This window comes from Pristis pectinata, chromosome 21 (assembly GCF_009764475.1).
Source record: "Pristis pectinata isolate sPriPec2 chromosome 21, sPriPec2.1.pri, whole genome shotgun sequence".
NCBI classification, from domain to species: Eukaryota; Metazoa; Chordata; class Chondrichthyes; order Rhinopristiformes; family Pristidae; genus Pristis; species Pristis pectinata.
The window spans coordinates 20,606,522-20,631,057 of record NC_067425.1 but is presented as its reverse complement, the minus strand read 5'-3'; the positions used below and the strand labels follow the sequence as shown (position 1 = coordinate 20,631,057).

Below are 24,536 nucleotides of genomic sequence, written 5' to 3'. Positions count from 1 at the left end.
ATGTGCTAATGTTATCCAAAACTAGTAGGCAACCTGCAGTTGCAGAACACATTGATTCAGTGAAAATGCAGTAGGAAACATAACACAAGAAACAAGGGGTTCAGTGTGGATGATCATCACAGGAGCTCCGGAAATATTTGAGTGAAGATGATGACTGTTTCATGGTTTCTTTTATAAGACAGGATCTTTCTTATTAGCTGCAATGTTTCATTTTAATACAATAGTTTTGGTTATGAAACAAAGAATAAAATGATCTCCTAATGATTTCCAATGAAATGAGACAATGATAGCTGAGACTTATGTGTGAACTTTATGGGGCAAGATGCAGTTGTGTTTTAAAGATGACAAAATGAAGGATCCCATTTCAGCAAACCTGGGCTCTTCTTGTAACTCAAGAGACAGTGTACTGTAAATTTTACCATTTACCCATAAATTGTTGTAATCATGGATAATGATAAATTCAAGAGCAAATCCAATGAAACCAACTCTTCTAATGTCCAAATTTGCTCAGACACAAACTGACAATTGAAATATAGCCTACCAAGTGAAAATTATTCTTGTTACTTAGTCATTAAAGAGTAAGCTACTTTGCTTAGAAATTAGAAGTATTCTTTTCCCTCCTCTATTCCTCCCATGTCCTCTTATGAAAGCAGTGCTCTGCTGAGTGCAGTTGCTGGTTGTTAGGGTTACTAATGTAGGATAAGCATTCTGGCATAATCCAATAGTTACCATGCCACACTAGTGTCCTGTTCATTCCTTATACCCTTTCATTTTTCAAGTCAATATTTAATAACCTTTTATTTAATAAATATGGATTTTGATTTGACACTTTTGGAGCAGGTGACCGATTTGGTCCAACCGGAATGTGCTGGCATTTCAGCTCCATCCAAAACTTCATCCTCGCCTCATCATTTAACTCTTTTGGCATATCCTTCCATTTTTCCCTTCAAATACATGTGCTGTTTGCATCACTTGCACCTTATGGCATTCTAATTTCTCACCAGTGCATTTTTCATAACTTTTTCCTTTTGTTACTATCTTAAATTAACACTTATATCTTATCACCCAGTGGAGACAATTATCATCCTATCACAACTACCACCGCTTTCATAGTTTTTCTTGCATTTAATGTCTTCAGTTCAGAGTCACCAGAAACTCCCATTGGGCAATGATCTAGAATGACAATTTTACTGGCTTATTTTTGATCACAATAGAGCAGAGCTGTTCTGTTTACCAATTCCTGAAATCTATCTCAATATGCCATGTGAATTTTCAAGTCTATAGTAACTAAAGTAACACTTTAGGTGAGGTGGCAGACAGCTTCAAACAATCAACTATTTCACATTAGTTAAATGCCTGAGTGAACTTATGAAGAATGAATTCCCCTTCCTTAGCTTTGAAAAATAGTAAAGATGCAGTTTACTAAACATTGTAAATACAAACTTATCTTCACTGCATAAACCTCTGAGTGATAAACTGGCACAGGCAATTGAAACATATGCTGCAAGAACACAGGTTAGCTTGGTTAAGAGAGAAAAAGATTTCTCTTTCTCCTGCCTTAATTACATATGTAAACAAGATACCTTTTATGATATAGGTAATGGATCATGCATTATTGATTAACACTGATTAGTGAGAAAGAAGATCTGGATAGAAATTGGTTTGCATGTGCCAGCACACTGAAACTCTGCAAACACATTGATTCCAATGCCAAAATCATGAGTACTCCTAAGGGCAACAGGGGAGAACACAGAAAAATGCATTAGACTTTTCTTTGAAGCATAAATTAGGGGCTGAATGCCTGATGAAGGATCCTATTGACAAACTGAACAGCACTGGGCAGGCTGAACCTTGGACCTGTCTAATTCAGGATTAAGTACTTGCATGTGCTGCTACCTCAGGCATGTTACATTTTTCTTGTATCCTCTGGAGCCAACTCAGCCATTTCCCATGGTGTGCTCTGTTTCTTGTCGTGCACTCTAATTCTCTCTCCTGAGGCCCACCACTAGTGAGACAGGAGGATTAACACCAATGCCTTTGGTGCCTGTGGATGTGCAAAATATAGCAGTAACCAGTAGCAGGCATTTTGAGGAAGTATAAAGCCAAATTTCTATCAATCCTGGGGTTCCTGGTTGGAGTACATGCTGGTGTTAATGGCCTTGGGCTCAATTTTAGACCACAGTCTGAACTGCAAATTGTCTGGCTAAAATATTCATCAATAATGTGTTCATTTCAAATAATTACATTATTCATCTGTTTCAAGACTATGTTATATGAATAAGCAGCAATGTTACTATCGTAACAGGCACAGGATACTGAAGCATCCTTTAAGAAACCTTCCAAAGTATTGAAGAATTATATCACATCATTTCTGAGACTTTTTAGCTCCAGTGAAAACTTCCCAGAAAAATGCAACTTATGTAAATCTAGGTGTGTACCCTTTAAGAATTGAAGTATGTGACCAACTGCTTTCCATTTGCTACTTCAAATATTTCATTGCAGAAGCTTCCAGAGGTGGTCTGCGTCTGTGGAGGAAACTACTGTCAGAAATGCTGCTTTGCACAATACAAGTTATTATAAATAAGATACTATGGCTAAGTTTGAACTACCAGCGACTTTGAAGAGTGAATGAGAAAAAAAATATTATGACATGGTGCAACAGTGAAATTTAAACTCTAAATCAGAATGCACTGGTAACTTGCTTAGTGCACGAGATATGTTCCCAGGAACAAAAACACTTATGAAATCAGCACTAAACAGGGATCTTGTGTACTGACGAAGCTGCTGTGAAGGGAACACAGCTGAAGACTCAGTCCTCTGTTGGTGCTCTGACAGAAATGAAATGGTTGCTGTGATCTCATCATTGCATGGCTCGGTATGGAGTGAAACACTGAGGCAATGAGTAGTGACTGCCTATGAGGGCTGGTTTTGGTTAGGCTGGAGTGAGCGATGTGGTCGATCAGTGCTGACTTAAAGGGCTGAGTAGCCACAACACCTGCCCAGTGTAGGCTGCTCATGGGGAGACACAACACCTGCAGGAGGTTTTGACAGACTGCCCGGAAGTCTCTCGCATCACTTCCTGTTGGATGTGATGGATGCTGCTTTTTTGCCCTCTCTTTGGCTACACGGTGCCCCCAGCCCTGGGCCCAGCAATGGCCCACACTCACCGTGACACAGACAGGGTGCAGCCCTAAACCTCACATCTCAATGCTAAGGAGCCACACCGTTCACCCCAGCCCACCCTACACCTGCCCTTCTTGGCAGCCTCAGCACATTGGGCGCACTCCACATTGGGAACCTTGCTTCATTGCTTCAGAAGTGCCAGCAGAGGGCAGGGGTTCATGCCATATTCTTGGCACAAAGCCATGGTGAGATTCTTTATTAAAGTATGTGTTGGGGGGAGTTGAGTATATGAGGGGGGAGGTGGGTATGCTATAAATCACTCTGTGAGGTAGAGCTGTGAAGTACCAGTGTACCAACACAAATGAGATAACACATGGATGTGCACAAGGAGACAAATGAGGATGTGTAATTCAATTGAGGTAATGCACAATACACGCAGCAAAGCTGCCCAAGTAACTGAATTTCCAGGCAAGTAGTCTGTTAAAAGAATGGAACCAGTGGAGAGGGTACTATATATTGAGCTGGCTGTGGTGGGTAAACCAAAAAAGATTAAAGTACTACACTGGCCACAAAAAGAGAGAATCGTATCATTCCACAGAGCCCTCAAACAAATGCGATGCAATCCACCTGGATATCAACAGTTGACCATCAACTGTTCATTATTGCAACTAGAAGCAGGGAGATCGCTTTGATACTTTACTAATGGTGCAATGATCGTTTGCTGGTTTGAAGCACATGTTCGTCAAAAATTGTCTTATTTGTAGAATATTGGTATTGGTTTATTGTTGTCATATGTACCAAGGTACAGTGGAAGAAAGTAGTTTTGCAAGCCATCCATACAGATCATTTCAAAAACATAAGTACTTTAAGGTAGTACAAGGGAAGAGCAGCCACAGAATACAGAATATAGTGTTATAGTTACAGTTACAGAGAAAGTGCAGTGGTGGTAGACAATAAGATGCAAGGGCCATGATGAGGTAGATTGTGAGGTCAAGAGTTCATCTTCATTGTACAAGAGGTCTGTTCAAGAGTCTTATGACAGTGGGATAGAAGCTGTCCTTGAGCCTGGTTGTGCACGTTTTCAAGCTTTTATATCTTCTGCCCAATAGAAGGGGGGAGAGGAGAGAAAATCTGGGGTGTAAGGGGTCTTACGTTGGCTGCTTTTCCAAGGCAGCAAGAAGTCCAGCCTGAGCGAAGAGCCATCATATGAGACAGTTAAATTCTGAAAAGTTCATGATAGCTAAAGGGGAGCTATCCAAAGCCAGGTTGGAAGTGTTGGATGGCCACCAGAAGGAAGTATATGTGGTGAGACTTCGAGCAAAATGCAGAACAGGGCAAATACAGCCAAGGTGGCTTAGATGTGGCAAACACTGTTGATGGTAGCATGACTGGTTAAAAAAGAGATGGGACTTATGGGGAAAAATCTGCAAGGGTACAGTGGATGAGATGAGCCATGCAGGGAAGAAACAGGATCAGATTCAGAGCACCAGCTAGAAACAATGTACCTGGTGTCAAATGACGTCAATTCCGTGGAAAGAGGTGTATCTTCGCTAAAACATTAATGCTGAAGCATCCACTGCCATTTCAATTTGATTTTGGAGCAATGTATGATGCCCTTCCAATCATTTCAAGTGCAATCACTTCAGCTGTGTAACTCACAGATGCCTTTCACAGAACAAGGAAATTGGAAGCCAAACCATCTGGTCCTCAATGAGAGGGTAAGAAGCTGGAACTACACCCACAGAGTGTGCTCCAGTGGCTTTCAAAGAGAAACTTAAAGCTGAGTTGGATAGACTGACCAAGGCAGTGACAGTAGCATCAAAAGACACTCCTCCCACTGGGGATCCAGCTTAGCATGTGTTGACTTCAACTGGAGCACCTGCAGAAAATGCACACAGTCTCAGGGAAAACGTGAAACTCCCGCAGATGGCACCTAAGGCTGGGATCGAACCTGAGTCTGTGAGGCAGTGGCTCTATCAGCTGTGCCACCATACCACCCTAAATGTGGAAATACCAAAGGATGTTTCAACAAGGTGAGAACATCACAAATCAACAACAGGCACCTGGAGAAACACAACCAATTAGAACCAGATCTGGAAGGACACTCCATCGACCAAAGCGTCTAGAAAACTTTATGCCAACGTAAGGGAAATTTATCATAAGAAGTTATGTCACATCTGGTGTGTACCCCTTCAAGAATTGTAGCCTGTAACCAACTGCACTCTGTAGGTCACTGCAAATGATTCAGTATAGAACCTTCCAGAAGCTGTCTGACTCCGTACTTTTGCACAACTTTTTTAATATATATAAACTTTGTTTCATTTTTAGCTATCCAACTATCTATCCAACAATATCTTAGAGATTAACCAAGAGAAGATATGAAGAAAGTTTGTTAAGTCTCTCCTCTTCATCACTACAATCCCCAATCCCTGAGTAATTGACAATGACTGCACAGATAGGTGTCTGGTGGTCCTGTAGAGAACCACTGGCTAGCTGCAGTGTATGTGTCAGCGTATTCTGGAATTCTGCACCTGTGCAATACAGCACAGAAGTATGGAATGCACTGGAGATCTAAGTTCAGGGACAGTTCATAGTCTGAGTAGAAGGAGTGGAATGCTTTGCATCTGATCCCTCAGCTCTATGCTTGCCATAGATGGCGTACAAGCAATGGCCCTATTCATTTGAATGGGTTTGGCGACCTTTATTAAAAAGGAAAATGAAGCTAAATCTCTTGTATTTTATCAATATTTTTACAGTAAATTACTCATTAAGTGTGCCTTTAAATACATATATTATTTCTTTAATTTCTTGAAAATATTATTAATGTTTTAATATTATCAAGATCAGCGGTTATTTAAAAGCGTGTAAATGGCCTATTGACAACAGGACATGTCAAAGCCTATCAAAGCAGCCAGGGGGTAGAGCCTGAGTTTGTGTCCCCTAGAGCTTGGCCACTGTTCATGTATCACTCCGGTAGTGAGGCCTCCAAAACATTAGGAGGCACACATCCATAAAACCTAAGTGTGAGCATGGACATCCCGCAGGAGATGCACAAGACACGGGCTGGGTCAAACACGATCCAGCCCATTGCATCCTTATCACTACTTGACATACTAGGGATCCCAAACTTTTATACAACCTCAGCATACAGGCATGGTAGTTTAGCGGTTAGCGTAACACTATTACAGCGCCAGCGACCCGGGTTCAATTCCCGCTGCTGTCTGTAACGAGTTTGTATGTTCTCCCCGTGTGTCTGCGTGGGTTTCCTCCAGGTGCTCCGGTTTCCTCCCACATTCCAAAGACGTACGGGTTAGGAAGTTGTGGGCATGCCATGTTGGCGCCGGAAGCGTGGCGACACTTGTGGGCTGCCCCCAGAACACTCTATGCAAAAAGATGCATTTCACTGTGTGTTTTGATGTACATGTGACTAATAAAGATATCTTGATATCATAGACAAATTTAACATTACCTTAAAATAAAAACAACTGCAAAAGGCAGGAATAAGAAACAAACAAAAAAATGAAACTGCCAGAAAAACACAAAAGGAGTTGTCAGCATCTGTGAAGAGTTGATTTGATTTGGTCCAAGTTTTATTTTATGCGAGCTCTGGTTTCTTTCAACAAGACATTTTAGTTATTTATTCTTTGTTCTGAATATAAAGGTGAAGATTCCACTTCTATTGTCGTCTTAACTCTTCTCGCTATTACCTTGGCTAATCTGTATCTACTCATGAAGTCTCTCTGTTTCTCTATTTTTAAAACCTATCATTTAAAAATGATACTTGAAGTATTTGTTTCCCTTATTCTTACAGAGGCATCACATCGCATCTTGTAGACTGATTCACAAAGGTCACCTACCTTTTCTTGCAAACAACATTTCACAATTTCATGCTGCAGGTCAATTTTAGCAGTCTGCCTCCAATACTTCAATCAATTTATATACAGAGGCAATGACTGGCTTTAATGGTTATCCCTGATGTTCACCACATCTCAGTAGTCAGAACATCTATTTTTACTTCTCATCCACCTTCCTTTTGATTTTAGAGCATTGAACAAAGAACAGTACAGCACAGAAACAGACCCTTTGGCCCATCATGCTGTGCCGAACTAATTAAGCAAATGACAGCTAATCCCTTCTGCCTGCACATGGTCCACATCCCTCCATTCTCTGCACATTCACGTGCCTGTCTAAGAGCCTCTTAAATACCTCTATCATATCTGCCTCCATCACCAACCCTGGTAGCGTATTCCAGGCACCCACCACTCTCGGCGTAAGAAAATTTCCTCACACATCTCCTTTGACCTTTCCCCCCCTCACCTTAAATGCATGCCCTCTAGTATTAGACATTACAACCCTCGGAAAAAGACACTGGCTGTCAACTCTATCAATGCCTCTCATAATTTTATAAACTTCTATCAGGTCTCCTCTCAGTCTCCACTGCTCCAGAGAAAACAAGTGTGTCCAACCTCTCCTTATAGCATATAAACCTCTTCTGCACCCTCTCTATAGTCTCCACATCCTTCCCATAATGGGGTGACCAGAATTGAATGCAATTTTAATCCTCTTTGTTTTCCCCTAGTATTTTATATGCTATGCGAGCAATGCTTTTTGAAAATCTAAACAAATCCACTGCTTTTCTTTCATGTTCTCTGCCTTACTTCTTCAAAAACTTTTTTGGATTGGTCAGCCAAAATCTGCTGTTTTAGGAATTCCTTCTGAGCAGCCGGATTTACCCTTTCTTCTCCCCCTGCTTAGTCATTTCTTTCCCCAAATTTCAGCAGATCTTCAGAGAAGATTAAACTGCCTCAAGGTTTTCAAGATATTAAAATTGAATGTTACCTTAATGTCTTTCGTACCATGTCCTCATCAGTGATTCCATAGTAAGTAAGAGTCTCATTCCAGACTGGATTCAAAGTATTTCGTAAGGTCTTTGTCCTTAGTTTGTTCGCCTAGAACCAGAGTGCACATTGCTTAATGTTAGAGAGCGGTTTCATGTATCTCAAAAGTTGATGTCTACACAAATACTTATAGCATCATTTAGCATTTAAGTTAAACTTTACTTTCACCATTCCTTTGTTTCTAATTTATAATAACATGACTGCACCTCTTGGAATATAGATTGGTTTGATGGTTCAGTACATACTCTGGCTTATACGTTATAGTTCTCTTCCTTGATTTTGCTGTCGTCAAGCCTTTTCTAAGCATGTCCATCCCCGTAATCTCCACTTATTTGCAGCCCCCTTTTAAGTTCATCTTTCTGCCCTTCTAATGCCACCTCACCACTCACATTCCCAATCTTTTGCAACCCATGGAAAAACTTCTCCATTTTTTGTAATGCTCTTTCAATTTTTCATTTTTCTGCAGCTAAATCACTTCCCCATTTCAAGATTTGAGGCCCTTATGCACAACACACCCTTCAGCTTCTAATTCAACTCAGTTGTCCCTCTAATACAGCTCTCCTCATTGCTTTTTTACGTACTGGAGTGTGGACTTTAGCACCTGGTTCAGGTGCGATATCCTGGCGAAGGCAGGTAAAATGCGCAAGTGTAATTCCATGGAAGGTTTTCTGGGAGGTGGATGGATTGGGTCAGTTGATGTAGTGGGTGGAAATTAGACAAGGGTAGTGGAGCTGTGGGATGGGAAAACAGGGAGCAGTTGTTTAGCAGAAGTATTGTTTCTCAATGTGTTTCTGGTATTCTGTTCTGGTTGTGGGCTGCAGCCAGAGACCTCTGTGCTGTTATGCCCTCTAAACAGCTCTATTTTCATGTTCTGGATGGCTCTTATCATGTGAGTGAAGCACCCCCAACCCCTTCCCACCCCCCCCCATCCTGTGCTGTTAAAAAACAGGCAGCCCAACTTCATATTCCTCAACTCGATCAAACCTGTACTACAAAGGACCTGAAAACTGGTATTTATGCTTGAAACTTCCATGGAGGGCCCATCATTGTACTTGCACCCAGTCTCTATGTGTCACCCTAGGTTCTTAGAGCAAGCAGAAAGAAGATCCACCTGCTCTTTAAGTCTTCACTGTGTTCCAGTTTCATCATAAAAAGGGAAATGCTGGGCATTTATCTGTATGGCAGCGAAGGAACTGTCCAGAAATCAAGGATGTGGCTGGATGAACAACTGCCCAGAGCCATGAATCAACTGGACATTGAGGAACAAAAAAAAAATTGCATTACAAGGAGATAATTGTTGCTTGATGTAAGCACAGGCAAAGTGGATGGCACCCTGCCCTTGGGGCAGGGCAGGAATGGTGGCAAATTCAACATCCTGCTGACACCGAGAGTCCATGGGAAGTAACATGCATTTATTGCATTAATGCAGGAATGTTTGACAATGCATGTCTCTAATGCAGCCAGAATTGGCTCCATATATTGATGTTCAGATCTGTGGTCACCCTAATTTCCACAGCCAGTATCGTACCAGTTATGCCAGTGGACTGTAGATTCAGCTCGAGATAGCTTCACTCACTCTGGACCAGTGGATACTATGAACATGGGAAGGTTACACATGAGCACCTCCTTGCTCTTGGGCCAAGTACTTTTCTAATGGAGCTTCCCACCTATTAATGGTGCTGCCTCTGCCCCTATCCCTCTGCTTTTCACCATGAATAAGAGGATCATTGTCCTTCAGGAGTGAAAGCAATTTTCTTTGCAAATAAAATGAAATGCTGAGATGTGGAAAAAGTAAATGCATCTCAGAAAAGATTTTTTTAACTCTTCATGCAAGTAACAAAGATGTAAGATGTTGCAGATGAATAACTCTTTAAATACCATGGGGATGGCCATTTTCCAGCCTGAAATACCCAATAACATGAGCAGTCTCTAACACTTCATGTTCACCAAGCCAAAATGAATGAAAATGGCATTAGGTTTTTCATGAATGAAGCTTCCACCTGTTTTGATTGGGAACTCTGGACACCTATTTCTATGAACACTGGTCAAAATGACAGTGGGCAAACCAACAGAGGAATCGGATGGAGATTTATGCATGCCGTTTTCATTGCACTACTGTCCAATCTTGATTGATAAACTGGGATGAAAATTGCTTCTGGATACTTGCAATGTTTGGTGATAAGGAAGACTGCATTGTTCACTCTCACATCAGGCTGCTTTCATAGGGTAACAGATGTGTGCCTTTAAATAAGAATCTTCTGAATAAATAACGATTTGGTCAATTTTCATTCAGCCACTTAGCAGAAAGATTGTTTACACTACAGCTGGATTCACAAATATTTAGTAATAAGTAGGTCTTCAGTTGCCATACCAGTACTAAAGAGAGTATTGTCACATGCACATATTATCAACAGCTAATTTTCAATCCAACTAATGGAATGACATTCTCAGGAATTAGCTGCAAGAGTGACTACACTTCTAAAAATATTCCTTTAGCTACAAGTGCCTGTAAATTGGACCTATTAGTGCTTTTTTTAAAAAAATGCATAAATTGCACATAGAAGTGATCTTGCGCATGTTTTGATGTGTTTCCTGTTGGTTCTGTCATTGGGAATTTGGGCTGCACAAATCACCCCAACAGTGGTGTCAATTCCCTGTTGTATTTCCTGCATTTCACCAAGTGCGGTGCCCTGAAATGTTAACTCTGTTTCTCATCCCACAGATGATGTCTGACCTCCTGAGTGTATCTAGCATTTTCTGTTTTTAATTTCTGATTTTCAGCATCTGCTGTTTTTTTTAAAAACTTTCAGATTCTAACAACCCTCAAGTTGTAATTTTGTAATCAGTTAAAACCCACCTTCTCATCAGTAGACTGTATTCTTTAAAACAATCCTTTCTTTATGGCCATTTGCAAAATGATTGATGTTAAAAGTCCCCACATTATAGTAATAATTCATTGTATGCTTTATGGCATAGTGTCATGCTGATTTACATTGAACAGGCTGCACAGAACTCACTCATGTTAATGATAACTGCACTAAAAATCTAAGAAGATCATTGTAGATTTGGTACCTGACACAAATGATACTTAGAACCAGTGCTGGTAAAGAAATAGATAATATGTTGGGCAAGGTTCAGACACCGCTTTTTCTCGAAATCTTAATGCTATTGGGAAATCAAATCATATTTACTTTCTGCTCTGTATTATCTATTTTATGAGTAATCAAATGATCAATTATTAAATTACCATAATTCTTTGGTGCACTTGTCATTTCCTCAGTAGTCAGTATCTTTGTCCAAATCAACAAAAACACTGGACAAATGCTTTACAAATAAATTTGCATTATTAATAATTTTTCAACACATCGTTCATGGTTTGGCTTTAAACAATTTAATATCATGGGCATTTTGTAGTCTGTACAGTGCAATGACAGCAACCTACAACAATTTGACAGTGGTGAAAGCAAGATTAACAGAAAACGTGATCGACAGATCCAGTTTCCGTACAAAACAAAAAATGCTGGAACCACTCAGCAGGTCAGATGGCATCTATGGGAAGAGAAACAGTTAACGTTTCAGGTCTGGCCCTTCGTCAGAACAGGGAAACAAAGAAAACAACTTTGTTTTCAGTAATAGAGAAGGTGGGGGGAGAATAGGTGGAACAAAGGCAATATCCCTGACAGGGTAAAACCAAATAAATTAAGTTAGCAGTTAGAATGGCAAATTATGTTTGTTTGTAGATGTAATGTGTTGTTAATAGCAAGGCCATGGGACATGTCCAGCAGACAAGAACGCACAAATAGAAACTGAAAAAGAGACAAACAGACAGAAGGAAAGTGGTATCTAAAGTTGGAGAATACGACAATGTGCCCAGACAGAAGATGAGATGTTGTGGCTCAAGCTTGCATTGGGTCTGGTGATAACAACAAATGAGGCCACGGACAGAGAGACCGGAGTGGGGGTGGGCTGAGGAATTAAGGTAGCAGTCATTTGAAAGCTCATGGTCAGTCTGGAGTGAATGCAGGTGCTCCACAAAGCGATCATCCAATCTACATTTGGTTTCTTCAATGTAAAGAGACCACATTGTGAATACTGAATGCAGTACACTATAAAAGAAGAAGTGCAAGTGAAGGGCTGGTTCACCTGGTAAGACTATTTGGGTCCATGTGCTGGTTGGGCTTCCAGACATTGATGACCCCTAGAATATTGATGATGGGGAACTTGTAATGGCAATGCCACTGAATGTTAAGAACAGGTGGTTAGTCTCTCTCTTGTTGGAGGTGGTCAGTGCCGGGCATTTTTGTAACATGAACATTACCTACCACCTGTCAACCCATGTCTAGGTCTTGCTGCACATAGTTGAAGAATTGTAAATTCCTTGGCAAACTCTGGAGCAGCGAAGGCTGAGGGGAGATCTGATAGAAGTTTATAAGATTATGAAAGGCATAGATAGAGTAGACAGTCAGTATCTTTTTCCCAGGGTTGAAATGTCTAATACAAGAGGACATGCATTTAAGGTGAGAGGGGGCAAGTTCAAAGGAGATGTGCAGGGCAAGTTTGTTTTTACACAAAGGGTGGTGGGTGCCTGGAATGCACTGCCTGGGGTGGTGGTGGAGGCATCAAGAGGCTCTTAGATAGGCACATGAATGTGTGAGAAATGTAAGGATATGGCTATTTAGGCAGAAGGGATTGGTTTAGTTGGATATTTGATTACTAATTTAATTAGATTGGCACAACATTGTGGCTCGAACGGCCTGTTCTATGCTGTACTGTTCTAAACAAAAACTTCACCACTTCCACCTTATGGTGGTGGAAGGTCACTGATAGAGCAGCTTTTGAGTGATTCCTGCAGTAATGTCCTGCGGCTTAGATGATTGGCCTCCAACAACCACAACCATTTCCTTTATGAATGTTTTCCCTTTGGTGCCTATTCATTTCAGTTCTACCAGGGATCGTTGATACCAGACTTGGTTAAATGCTGCCTTGAAGTTTTGGGCATTCACTTTTGTTTTACCTCTGGGTCAAAGCTGTGATGAAGTCTAAGGCTATTTGGTCCCAGCAAAATCTAAGCTAGCTATCAGCTAGCAGTTTATTGGTGACTAGGTGCTGCTTGATGGCATTATCAATGGCATTTTTCATTACCTTGCTGATGATTGGGAATAGATTGATTGGGCAATAGTTAGCTGGATTGGATTTGTCTTGTATTTTTGTGAACGGGACATTACTAAACAATTATTCAAGTGGTTGGGTTGTTGCCTGTGTTATACCTGGACTGGAGTAACTTGGTTAGAGGCACAGCTGGTTCAGGAGCACAGATCTTCAGTGGTGCAACTGCGATGTTGTCTGGTTCCTCAGCTTTAGCAGTATCTGGTGCTCTCAGCTGTTTCTTGACATCAAATTGGCTGAAACCTGGTTTCTGTGATGCTGGAGGTCTCCGGAAAAAGCTGAGATGGCTCATCTGTCCGGCACTTCTGGACAAACACAGTTTCAATGCTTCAGCCTTGTCTTTACTGCTCACAGCTGAGCCTTGTCATCTTTGAGGACCAGAATGTTTCTGAATCCTCTTCCTCCCCTTATTTGTTTAATTCTTCACCACTATTCACAACTGATATGGCAGAGCTGCAGAGTTTTGATTTGATCTATTGGGTAGGATGTTGTTTAGCTCTGTCCATTGAATGTAATGTTTACTGCTATTGCAGCTTCACCAGGTTGCCAACTCATTTTAGCTGAGGCAGATGTTGCTTCCAGTGTACCCTTCTACACTTCTTATTGGACCAGTGTTGATCCCCTGATTTGGTGGTAATGGTAGTGCAAGGCATATGTTAAGGCATGAGGGTACAGATTATAGAAGATGATGGACGACAATTATCCATTTTAAAGCTGCCAGATCTGTTCTGAATCTATTCCATTTAGCACATTTGGAGTGCTACCCAATTGTGCAGTGGTCACTTCTACCAATGCTATCACTGACAAATGCATCTGTCATAGGTAGATGAGCAAATACAAGTAGATGTATCCCTTGTGTTGGTTCGGTAACTCCCTATCACAGACCCACTCTGGCAGCTATGTCATTCAGGGCTCACCCAGCTTGGCCAGTAATGGTACTACCAAGCCACTTTGGTAATGGACATTGACAGCACCTATCCAGAGTACATTCTGTGACCATGCTACCTTCAGCGTTGTTTTGAGTTTCATTCAATGTGGAGGAGCATGAGCTGTAGGAGGATGGTAGGTGATAATCTGGAAAAATTGTCCTGCTAATGTTTGATCTGATGCCACAGGACCTCATGAACTCTGGAATGAGGACTCCAAGAGCTACTCCCTCTAGCCTGTGTACCACTGTACTGCCATCTCTGGTAGGTTTATTTTCCCAGTAGGACAATATGTACCCAGGGTCTTCCAGCAAGTTATCTGTAAAGTATGATTCTGTGAATATGATTATGTTAAGGTATTGTTCAACCAGCATGTTGGAAAGCTCTGCCAATTTAGACACTAGTCCCCGGACCTTTGTGAAGAGAACTTTGCAAGGTCAACTGGGCTTTGCACAGTTTGGTTGTGTTCTGTGTCCTTGGTCAATGCAGGATGGTCTGTCCAATTTTGTTCTTTCTCTGATACTGCCTGACCTGCTAAATACTTTCCCTTCCTTATATCTGAATGACACTTCAGCTGACAAAGGCAAGCAGTAATGAGGCCTAGATGTGTCAACAAATCCTGGCAAATGAAAGAAAATTTGTGGGGAGGTTGGAAATAAATGACATGTTTTTTTCTTATTTGGATGAATATTAAAACTCCATTGTTTTGACCTTTAACTCTGTTGAATATAATAGAGGATATCACACCAAGAGATTTAAAGCAGAGAAGCATCATGATCGTCTAAAGATGACAAGAACCAAGAGCAGGAGTAGCCCTTGACTCTGATCTGTCTTTCAGTAAGATAATGCTTGAAAGCTGCATTGACTTCACTTTCCCAGCTGGGAAGAACCATCACTATAATTCCACTGATTCATCGTATAGGAAATCACAGGCCCAAAATGACTTCTCAAATATCTTGCATACTGGTGTGTCCACTTGTTTATTTGAATTCTAGTCACACATGTTCAACAGCAGGATATTTGCTTTCCTGCAATCTTGACAAATTCAGATGGAGAATACTTCAAGTTGCCTTGAGTGTACCAGCACAATGGCAGTAGGGAATGATAAATAGCTTTGTATTTAAACTTCATATTGGAATATTCAGTGGTCTATACAGGCATAACATAGGAATTAAAATGTTGCTCTTTATTTTTTGCAACAACCTCAAATAGCATTTGCATCTAATTGAGTGGAACAAGATTTCATGGCAACCTATTTATTACAATTTACTGTTCACACTCATAAGCAAGCTAAACAGTTTGTTTGCTAATAAATCAAATATATTTTCAAATTCATGTCATTTATATCATTCCTGGTCATTTAGCTTTTTTCACTGCCAGCTTCAGGCTACATGTGGACCTTAAGCTTTAGCCTATTACTCTCTTACTATGATGTGGAAAAAGACCACTCAGTCCAGGTGTCCATACTGGCTCCCAACAGAGAAATCTATCCCCTTTCTTTATTTCCTCTCCATAACCTATTCTACCTCACATGCTCATTGACTCACCTTTGATCCTTTTGCCATTTACCTCCACTAGCATATATCTTACAGTGGAGAAAACAGGGGCGCCCAGTGGAAACCCATGCAGTCATGAGGAGAACATGTAATTTCCTCACAGAAAGCACCAGAGGTCAGGTCCCTGGAGCCATGACGAGGCAGCACTAACTGCTGCACTACCATGCCACCCCAGGCTGCTGCCCCTTTGTATCTCCAGGAGCACTAAAATAAGACCATTTATAAAAGTATGAAGCATTAAAAGTGTGTAAAGTTCAGACCAAGCCACATTATTTTATGGTGTAGAAAAAAAACATGGCCTCAAGTTAGTATTAGACTGGTAGCATAGCTGTGAAGGTACTGGACAAGCTATCCAAAGGTTTGGACATGACCTGGAGGAGCATGTTTAACTCCCTCGATAGCAGTTAATTCAGTCAATCTAAGAATTAAAAAGCTAGTGTCAGCAATCAGACCATGAATCTACCAGACAGCCACAATGAACAATCTGGTTCACTAATCTTCCTTAGGGACGGACATCTGTTGTCCTTTCCCAGTATGGGCCCTTGGCATTGTAGCTGTTACTTAAATTCATGCTGCAGTGGCCTAACAAGTCATGCGATCATCAAATGGTAATGTATAAACAGAATAAAAGCACACACACATTGACCTTTGCACAAGAGTCAAACATGGCAGAGGTAAGCAGGCCAGCCCAACTCTACAATGTTGTCTTACGAGAATCAGGGGACTGGTGCCTAAGTTGGAGACCTGCCCGGATATTAGTCAAGCAATAACCTTACAGTTATAACTTGCAGTTCACAATCACCGAGTTACGTTTGGATGCACTGGCAGAATAAACTCAACAGAGGTAGCAGCACAGCAGTACTTAGTTGCATCAGAAACATAAAAAATAGGAGCAGGAGAAGGCCGTTCAGCTTTTCAGGCCTACTCTGCCATCCAGCAAGATCATGGCTAATCTTACATTTCAACACCATTTTCATGCCCTATCTCATTTATTCCTTTAATATTCAGATTTGAATGCTGTCTATAGCTGAGGCTCCACAGCACTCTGAGGCAGAGAATTCCAAAGATTCACCACTCTGAGTGAAAACATTTCTCCTCATTTCAGTCCAAAATGGCCTACCCTTTATTTTTTGATCCCTAACTGTAGATTCCTCAGCGACATCTACTGTGGCGAGCCTTTAAAGTATTTTGCACTTCTCAAAAAAATGTTGCCTCTCATTCATCAAAGGTCTGGAGAATAGAAGCCTAGCCTTTTCAATCACTCTTCATACGACAGACCTGCCATCCCAGGCACCAGGCTGGTGAAACTTCACTGCTCTTTCTCTGAAGCAAATCCCTCTTTAAGTAAGGAAACCACGATTGTACACAATATTCCAGGCATACTTTTACCAAGGCTCAAAACAACTGAAGTAAGACATTGGTACTCTTGCACTTGAATTATCTAGTAATAAAGGGCAACATACCATTTGCCTTCCTCACTGACTGCTGCACTTGCATGTCAGCTTTCAGTCTCTTATGTACAAGGACATCTACGTACCTTTGAACATCAACATTTCCTGAGTTCTCATCATTTAAAAAATATTCAATCTTTGTTTTTTCTACTGGTGGAAAACCTCACTTCTTTTTTTTTTCACATTCCATCTGCCATGTTGCTGCCCACTCACTTAGACTGCCTATATCCCCTTGAAGCCTTTTTATATCCTCATCGCTATCCACAGTTCAGGTATCTTACAAATTTTACTTTTGGTCCCCTTGGCCAAATTGCCAATAATTGGAAGGGTGTGACCCTCAACATTTACTCTAGATTCAGCTCCCATTAAGTCTTAGGCTGACTGCCACTTAATGCCCTCCCTCAGCTGATGAACAGGTGCTTTTCCCTCAATTGGAGGAATTACTAAGAGGAGCCAGGCCACAGAATATGCTTTAGGTTAGGAACTACAATGTCCATCAAAGAGAGACCTGGGAACACCAGCACCGACTGAACTGGCCAAGCTTTTTGGACAGATTAAATTTGCGTCAGATAATGAAAGGACCAACACGAGGAATAAATCTACTTTGTTTTATATCAACTGCAGAAGCAGTAGGCTGTGGGCAGAGCTAAGTGATCCTGCAACATATTAGATCAAAGCTCAGCAGTAGTGAATGATAATGGAGAATTAACAGGTAGTCGGAGGAGGCAGCTCTAATCACAAGCACCATCCTCAGGAATAAATGTTTGCGACTCCCTTCAGCCAGAGTAAATGATCCCCTTCGCCACCATCCCAGAAGACAGTCTTTAGCTAATTTTATTTACTCCATGTGACAAGAACTTGCAGAGTGCACCATATACTGCAAAGTTTATCGGCCAAAAACACCTAGCTGCAGTACTGAAGGGTTGTCCTCCAAAACAAGCCAAACCTTCAGTCAATCTATTCCTGAACTACTGCAACACTGGCATCTAGCTGACAATGTGGAAAACTGCCCAGCTACCTCCTATGCACTAAATGCAGGGCAAGTCCAATCAGTACGTTATTGCCCATGGATCTATTTTCAATCATCAGTGAAGTGAGGGAAGGTATTATTGACAATGCTATTAAGAGCCACTTACTCACCAATAACCCATACATGAATGCTCAGTTTGGATTCTGCTAAGACTACTAGGCTTCAGACCTTAGTCTAAAAACAGAGAGAACTAAATTCCAGAGGCAAATTCCCTTCCCTCCATATTTCTTCAGTACTATCAGCAGGGCTCTAGATAACTCCTACCAAGTCATTGGTATTCTTTAAATGTACCCACAGTGTCTCCATTTTCTGATCTTCACTGTTGAAATCCCTCCTTTCTACTATCATAATTGTCATGTTTCTGCACAACTGCATTGAGTGCCTAATGAGCAGCCGTCTTGGCACGGCAGCAATGCACTCCATGTCTGAAGACTCCTAATTGACCTTATCAATCATACTTAAAAAATAAGAAACAAACCTGGGATTCTAACTCAGAGCCTGAATAGCAATTAAACTCTCATTAAAACACGCAGTGTTTACTTAACTGGAATTAGATTTTGAGGTCTCAAAGGAATGTGCCCTCATCTTAGCAGCAGAATACATAACATAATGCTCTTGTCATACTAAAACAGCACATCATTCGACTTACAATGAGATGCATCATTGGTTCTACTATGTGTGTAAAACAAAACATGTCTTACCTGCATCTGTCTATTAAACATTAAATGTCACACTTAAAAATACAAATAAAAGCTTAATAAATGCAATTTCTGACCTTACAACCTAGCCATGGGCAAGAAATTCACAAGCAGCACACAATTAACCTCTAATTGACCCCAGGAGTTCTTAAACCGCTACAGTTATTTGGATCCGCCTCTTTAGCACATCCCTTGCAGGAATTACCTGGGTAGAACCCTTAAAAAGTCAGGACAGGTTAAGTGCAATTCCAGGGAAACCACACTAGATGTAATGAATTAGTCATTAGTCTCTGTGTTCAAATCCAGCCCAGACTGATGATATGAAAGTTGTCTCTGAAGGCCAGCTATAAGGGTACTGTGTGAAATTAACTTAGACATTTCCAGTCCTGTTACTAATGGACAAGACCTGAAGCATAAAACTACTGTCATAAAAATGATTTAAACATGGACAAAAGATTGGTTCTTCAAAAATATTTTTTTTTAAGTAAAAAGAAGTTATAAATCACAATTCTTTCTAAGCATTTTTAACCTTCCCAGGTCATCTGGGATTGACCAAGAAAAAAGCATTTAACAAAATTCATGATTTTTGAGGCATTAAAATTTACATGAAATACTTATAGACTGAAAGTTGAATCCTGGAATTGAATTACTCCATATACAATTCATCCTATACTCATTTCAGGAACTGTGCAAAAATCAAGATCAACATCAATACGATTGTTTGTAGTCTGATTAACATTTCATTTGGTAAATAATGCCAATAGAAGCCATTGCAAACAGTGCCATCTGTTGGGAGTTCTGCCAGTAGGATAGCTGTTAACTAATGGGATGTGGCAATTTGTCTATTAGCGGCATTTACATTCTTGAATAGGATAACCTTCTGCTGCTTAACTGGAGGAAAGCTAAACGTCTGCACACCGAGGAGCTTCAATTCAGTGACACCAGGAAACTGGCTGGTTTCATCTTTCCAGAATTTCCACACATCGCTAGAAATCCAATCACTCGCCAAACAGTGGTCAACCATCAGCATGATTCATGTTAATCACTGATTGCACATTTGTCTTTCCTGGGATTTGGGGGGAAAATGAGGTAGTGGAGGAGAAATTTTTCATTAGGCAGGATGCCTTTAATAGAAAGTGGCAACAAAACACAAATGACAATGAAGTACACGGATGTCACTGAACTATACTCTGCCCCAGACATACTAGCATGTAGTTATCTGGTCAATCAGACATGTCCCATGAATTCAGAGTCAACTAATGGCCCAGCTCCCTCCAAAATTACTTAATTACTATATCACAAAGCTGCTGCAGACACACCCTAGTGGCCTCCTCTACTTTAATTCTATCCACTGGCTTCCTCCACTTATATTTCAATTTCAGTTCCTGTCACATGCCCAAAATATGTACAGTTCCACAGAGAATTACAGAGTTATGACAACAAGAAGTTCTTCCATAGCCCAAGACTGAATGGTTGGTTCTCCATGCTGGTCATGGGATTTTGAATTTCAAATCAGTCAATCCTTTTCCTCTTGCACAAAAGTCCACCTTTCACATCTGTACAACACTACCAAGAAGAACAATATCTTGGCCGTTTTTACTTTAGTGTCACAGTAATATTTTTAACCTTTGTTGTATTGATCAAGCTTGTTGTTCTTCCTTACTTGAGTCTTATTCTGATTTCATTCATGCACCCCTTTTTGTACGAAGGTCTGCTGATAGATAGCTTCTGAACAGTCAAGTCAATGGAAAAGTGGCTTGAGGTTGCTTGATAATGATCCTGGTTGCTGCATTGCTTTTGTCTCTTCCAAGGTGTCTGATGGAGTACCCAACCAAGACTGAACTGTATTATCCTCTTGTTACACAGTGGGCAATCTAGGTGGATTACAGGCAGGAGGGAAGACTGGGAGATAAATGCCTCAGTACCTGCTGACAAAAAACCAAGCAGAGACCAGCATGATGTGCTGCCAAGCATCATGAACAAGCTAGCCATTCTAGTAGTGGAATAATTTTCTGACAACAGGGAGCTCACAAAGCAATGTGGGTGCAGTTTGTGGATCATTACAGTCCTGGTGCTATGTCCCACTGTACTCCTCTGTATATGGAAAAAAAATGTAAGTGCTCTCCTGGAATGGAGGTACACTTGCTACAACCTAGAAAGCAAATACATCTATACATCTGCCCTCAAAAATACTAAAGTACGTGCACCTTGTGTGCCACTGTGGGTATACTCTCCAACACAGTGCCCTTTTTCCTGCTTCTGTTCTCTTCTTCCTCTTGTTCTCCAGCTCCTAAAGCAACTCTACCAGATCATCCGTGGCTGTCGTCAAAGATCGTTGAGGGTAATAAGCTCCTTGTAGGGGAGGAAATGGATTTGGGGACCAAGATGCAGCATTTTGAGGGAGTAATTCTAACTTTTTATCATGCAAAGTGGCCTATGTCTGAAAGGAGGGAATTGCCCTACATTGTGGTCAAGTCTGTCTTCCTTACGTAATGCCAAATTTCAAAACCAAAGTCCACCACACCCAATATTAACAAGGCCATTAACTTAAACTTGCTGATCAAGTGAAAGCTTTACATTGAATTTATGCATGGAAAATACCACCATTTATTGGAATTGCCTACAAGATACCAAACACACACTACAAACATGGAGGGTGCAGGCATAGCAGGCATAGCAGAACTATGCTGGCAGTAGATGCAAACACTAATCTACTATGTTTACCAGAGGTCCACAGCAGAAAGCTTTTTCTTTGTTTGCACAAAAGCTCCCTATGTCCAATTCCCTTACTTGCACAAATAATGGTTAAATACTGCTTTTTAAAAATTTTTTTGGTTCTACAATTCATTCAATGATACTTTACATAATTTATCCAAAGATCTGAGGATTATACCAACTGCATAAGTGTTAACCAAAGTTGCAGTTTCACAGGCTAAGTAAAGGATATATTCAGCATATATTAATATGATGCAAGGAGCACAATTATCAATGGCCAACATGACTACCTCTAACAAGAATGTCTCTGTGTATATGTGGAGTGGGTAATATGTCACTTCGTAGACCAATATAACATCGCTCTATGGAGACATGAGAACACCACTGGGTGCTTTTGAATTACCCAATCAGACACTTTTAGATAATTAAACAACCTGCTCTGGTCTAGACCACTTGTGGAAACAAAATCCACTAAAATAGCAGGAGGCAAGACGTGTGAATTGTAATAAAACTCCAGAGTGCCTTACTGCATGAAAGCATTAGGACTGTGCAATTTAGTAGCTCCACTGTAAGTTATTTGAAAGTCTTTTAATCCACATTTACAAAATGGAACAGAAGCTGCTTTGTAGTGGATTATTAAGGTTTACTTTTTAACCTTATTCACTTCAGTAGGAAATGTGGCCAGACTAAGTGAAAGTAAATTTTTAGGATAGGATCCCAGGGAATAAAAACAAATAAAGAAGCAGGTACATCAAGCTATGAATATTAAATAAACTTTCTCTTTTAAACACAATTCACAATACAGAGAATAAAAATAACAGTTTGAGTTGTGTTGGCAAGGTTGCAATTCAATTCAGGTATTTGAGCATGGCGTTAGCTCTACATGTGACACATAAGCCAGTCAAGCTGTCGGTGGAATCTTAAGAGCCTTAAAAGCACCTTAGATTTTGATAATACTGCTTGATCTCACCAGTTTGTACATGTGGACTTAAGACCAAGGATGATGTTCCGATCAAGCAGAGTTAGCATGTAAGAGTAGAAGCCAATAGCTTCATTGACAAAATATGGGAAAACCACACAGGGTGTCACAAGAGTGGAGTGGGCTTGTGTGACCTGTAGGGTTTCCATGCACCTGCTGCCCTTGGCCTTTTGAGTGGATAGATACCTATATAGCACATGTTTATTATATATTAAAAATGCTAGATTAGTTATAATATTCAATCTCAAAATTAGATATCATTGGGCAACAGTTGGCTGGGAGAAACAAACAAGAACACCAAAAGAAGAAAGATAATTCATTCTCTTAGGAGAGTGAAGGGGTGGGATTAGGGAAAGGGTGGGAATCCCAGAGACCTAGCCTGCTACGTAACAACCACAGTAGTGGGAATTTAGTCAGGAATTCTCCCAACTGGCAGCCTGCCATTTATGCATCTATCCTGGGCTCCTCAGCTGACGTTGTAATTGCTAATCAGAAAAACACCTCAGGAAGCTCCTGGCACTGCACGTACATTTAACAAGTTCTTTGTAAGCTATCAACGCTCAGTACACTAGGCTGCAGCAATCATTTCAGTAGCTGATATTGTGCAAACATGCAACATCTTCATGACAATGTATTCCAGGAGAAATACCCATATTCTTAGAATGAGTTTTCCCATTGATAAAACAAAGCATGGAAAACTTCAATCTACTAGGCAATTGCCAATCCTTTTGATCAAACGGAGAGAAGATAAGAACATAAGAAATAGAAGCATAAGAAAATTATAGAGGCTGATCCTTAGCAATGCACACAAAACACTGGAGGAACTCAGCAGGGCAGGTCGCATCTATAAACAGTCGACATGTCGGGTCGAGACCCTTCATCAGGACTGGAAAGGAAGAGGCAGAAGCCAGAATAAAAAGGTCGGGGGAGGGGGAGGAGCACAAGCTGGCAGGTGATAGGTGAGTCCAGGTGAAGTATGATGACGGGTCTGCCCTCTTCCTTTCCAGTGCTGATGAAGGGTCTCGACCCAAAATGTCAACTGTTTATTTCCCTCCATAAGTGCTATCTGACTTCTGAGTTCCTCCAGCATTTTGTGTGTGTTACTCCAGATTCCAGCATCTGCAGAATCTCTTGTGTCTCCATCGAGGCTAATCCTTACTTGTCCTTATTTTCTGCTAATGAAAACACACACGGGCACAAAATGAGCATTTTTAAAATTAACTTCAAATTCTATTAATGAATTGGACAAATGATGGAAAGAAGTTAAGGCACCTAACTGTGGAATAATATGATAAATTAATAAACATGTTCAACCCATATAGTTAACTATAATTTTGAGATTGAATACTGTAACTAATCTGGCATTGCTATTGTACAATATCATGCAATATGGATATTTCTCTACCAGAAGGGGAGAGCAGCAGGTATATGGAAACCCTTCAGGTCATACACATTGCTGACTTCAAAATCTATGGACTGAAATCTAGAGCTCCCAAACCAACAACATTGTGGGACTACTTTAACAGCAAGAATTACTGTACTTCAAAAAGGCAGCCTACCTTCTCAAGTGCAATCAGGAAAGAGCAACAAATAATCCTCTTGCCTGCAATGCCCACATTTTAAACAGTAATAAATTAAAACAAACAGAAATTTCTGGAAATCTACAGCACCAAGATCACCATCTGATGAGGGAAAAAAAGAAAATACTTTGATTCATTATAATAAGGAAGTGGTAACAGGGCACTTGGAAAATAATAATGGGATTGTGGAACGTCAACATGGATTTATGAAAGGGAAATCATATTCCACAAATCAGAGCTTTTTGAAGTTGTAACTAGAAGAATCAATAAGGGAAATCAAGAGGATGCGGTGCATTTGGACTTTCAGAAGCCCTTAGATAAAGTGCCACATAAGTTATTATCCAACAAAACAAGAGCATATCAGGGATATATACTGGTGTGGATTGAGAATTACTCATTTTTTGTGCATAAAGT

General features: G+C 40.6%; 1 protein-coding gene across 1 annotated transcript in view; it reads right to left on the bottom strand.

Annotated features, from left to right (window-relative positions):
• The window catches only part of LOC127581201 (double C2-like domain-containing protein beta), a 191,341-nt gene that overhangs the window by 76,531 nt on the left and 90,274 nt on the right, over positions 1-24,536 (bottom strand). Inside the window, exon 4 of the mRNA XM_052035315.1 lies at positions 7,963-8,072. Coding sequence (XP_051891275.1) covers positions 7,963-8,072 — 110 coding nt within the window. The remainder of the gene's footprint in view (positions 1-7,962; positions 8,073-24,536) is intronic.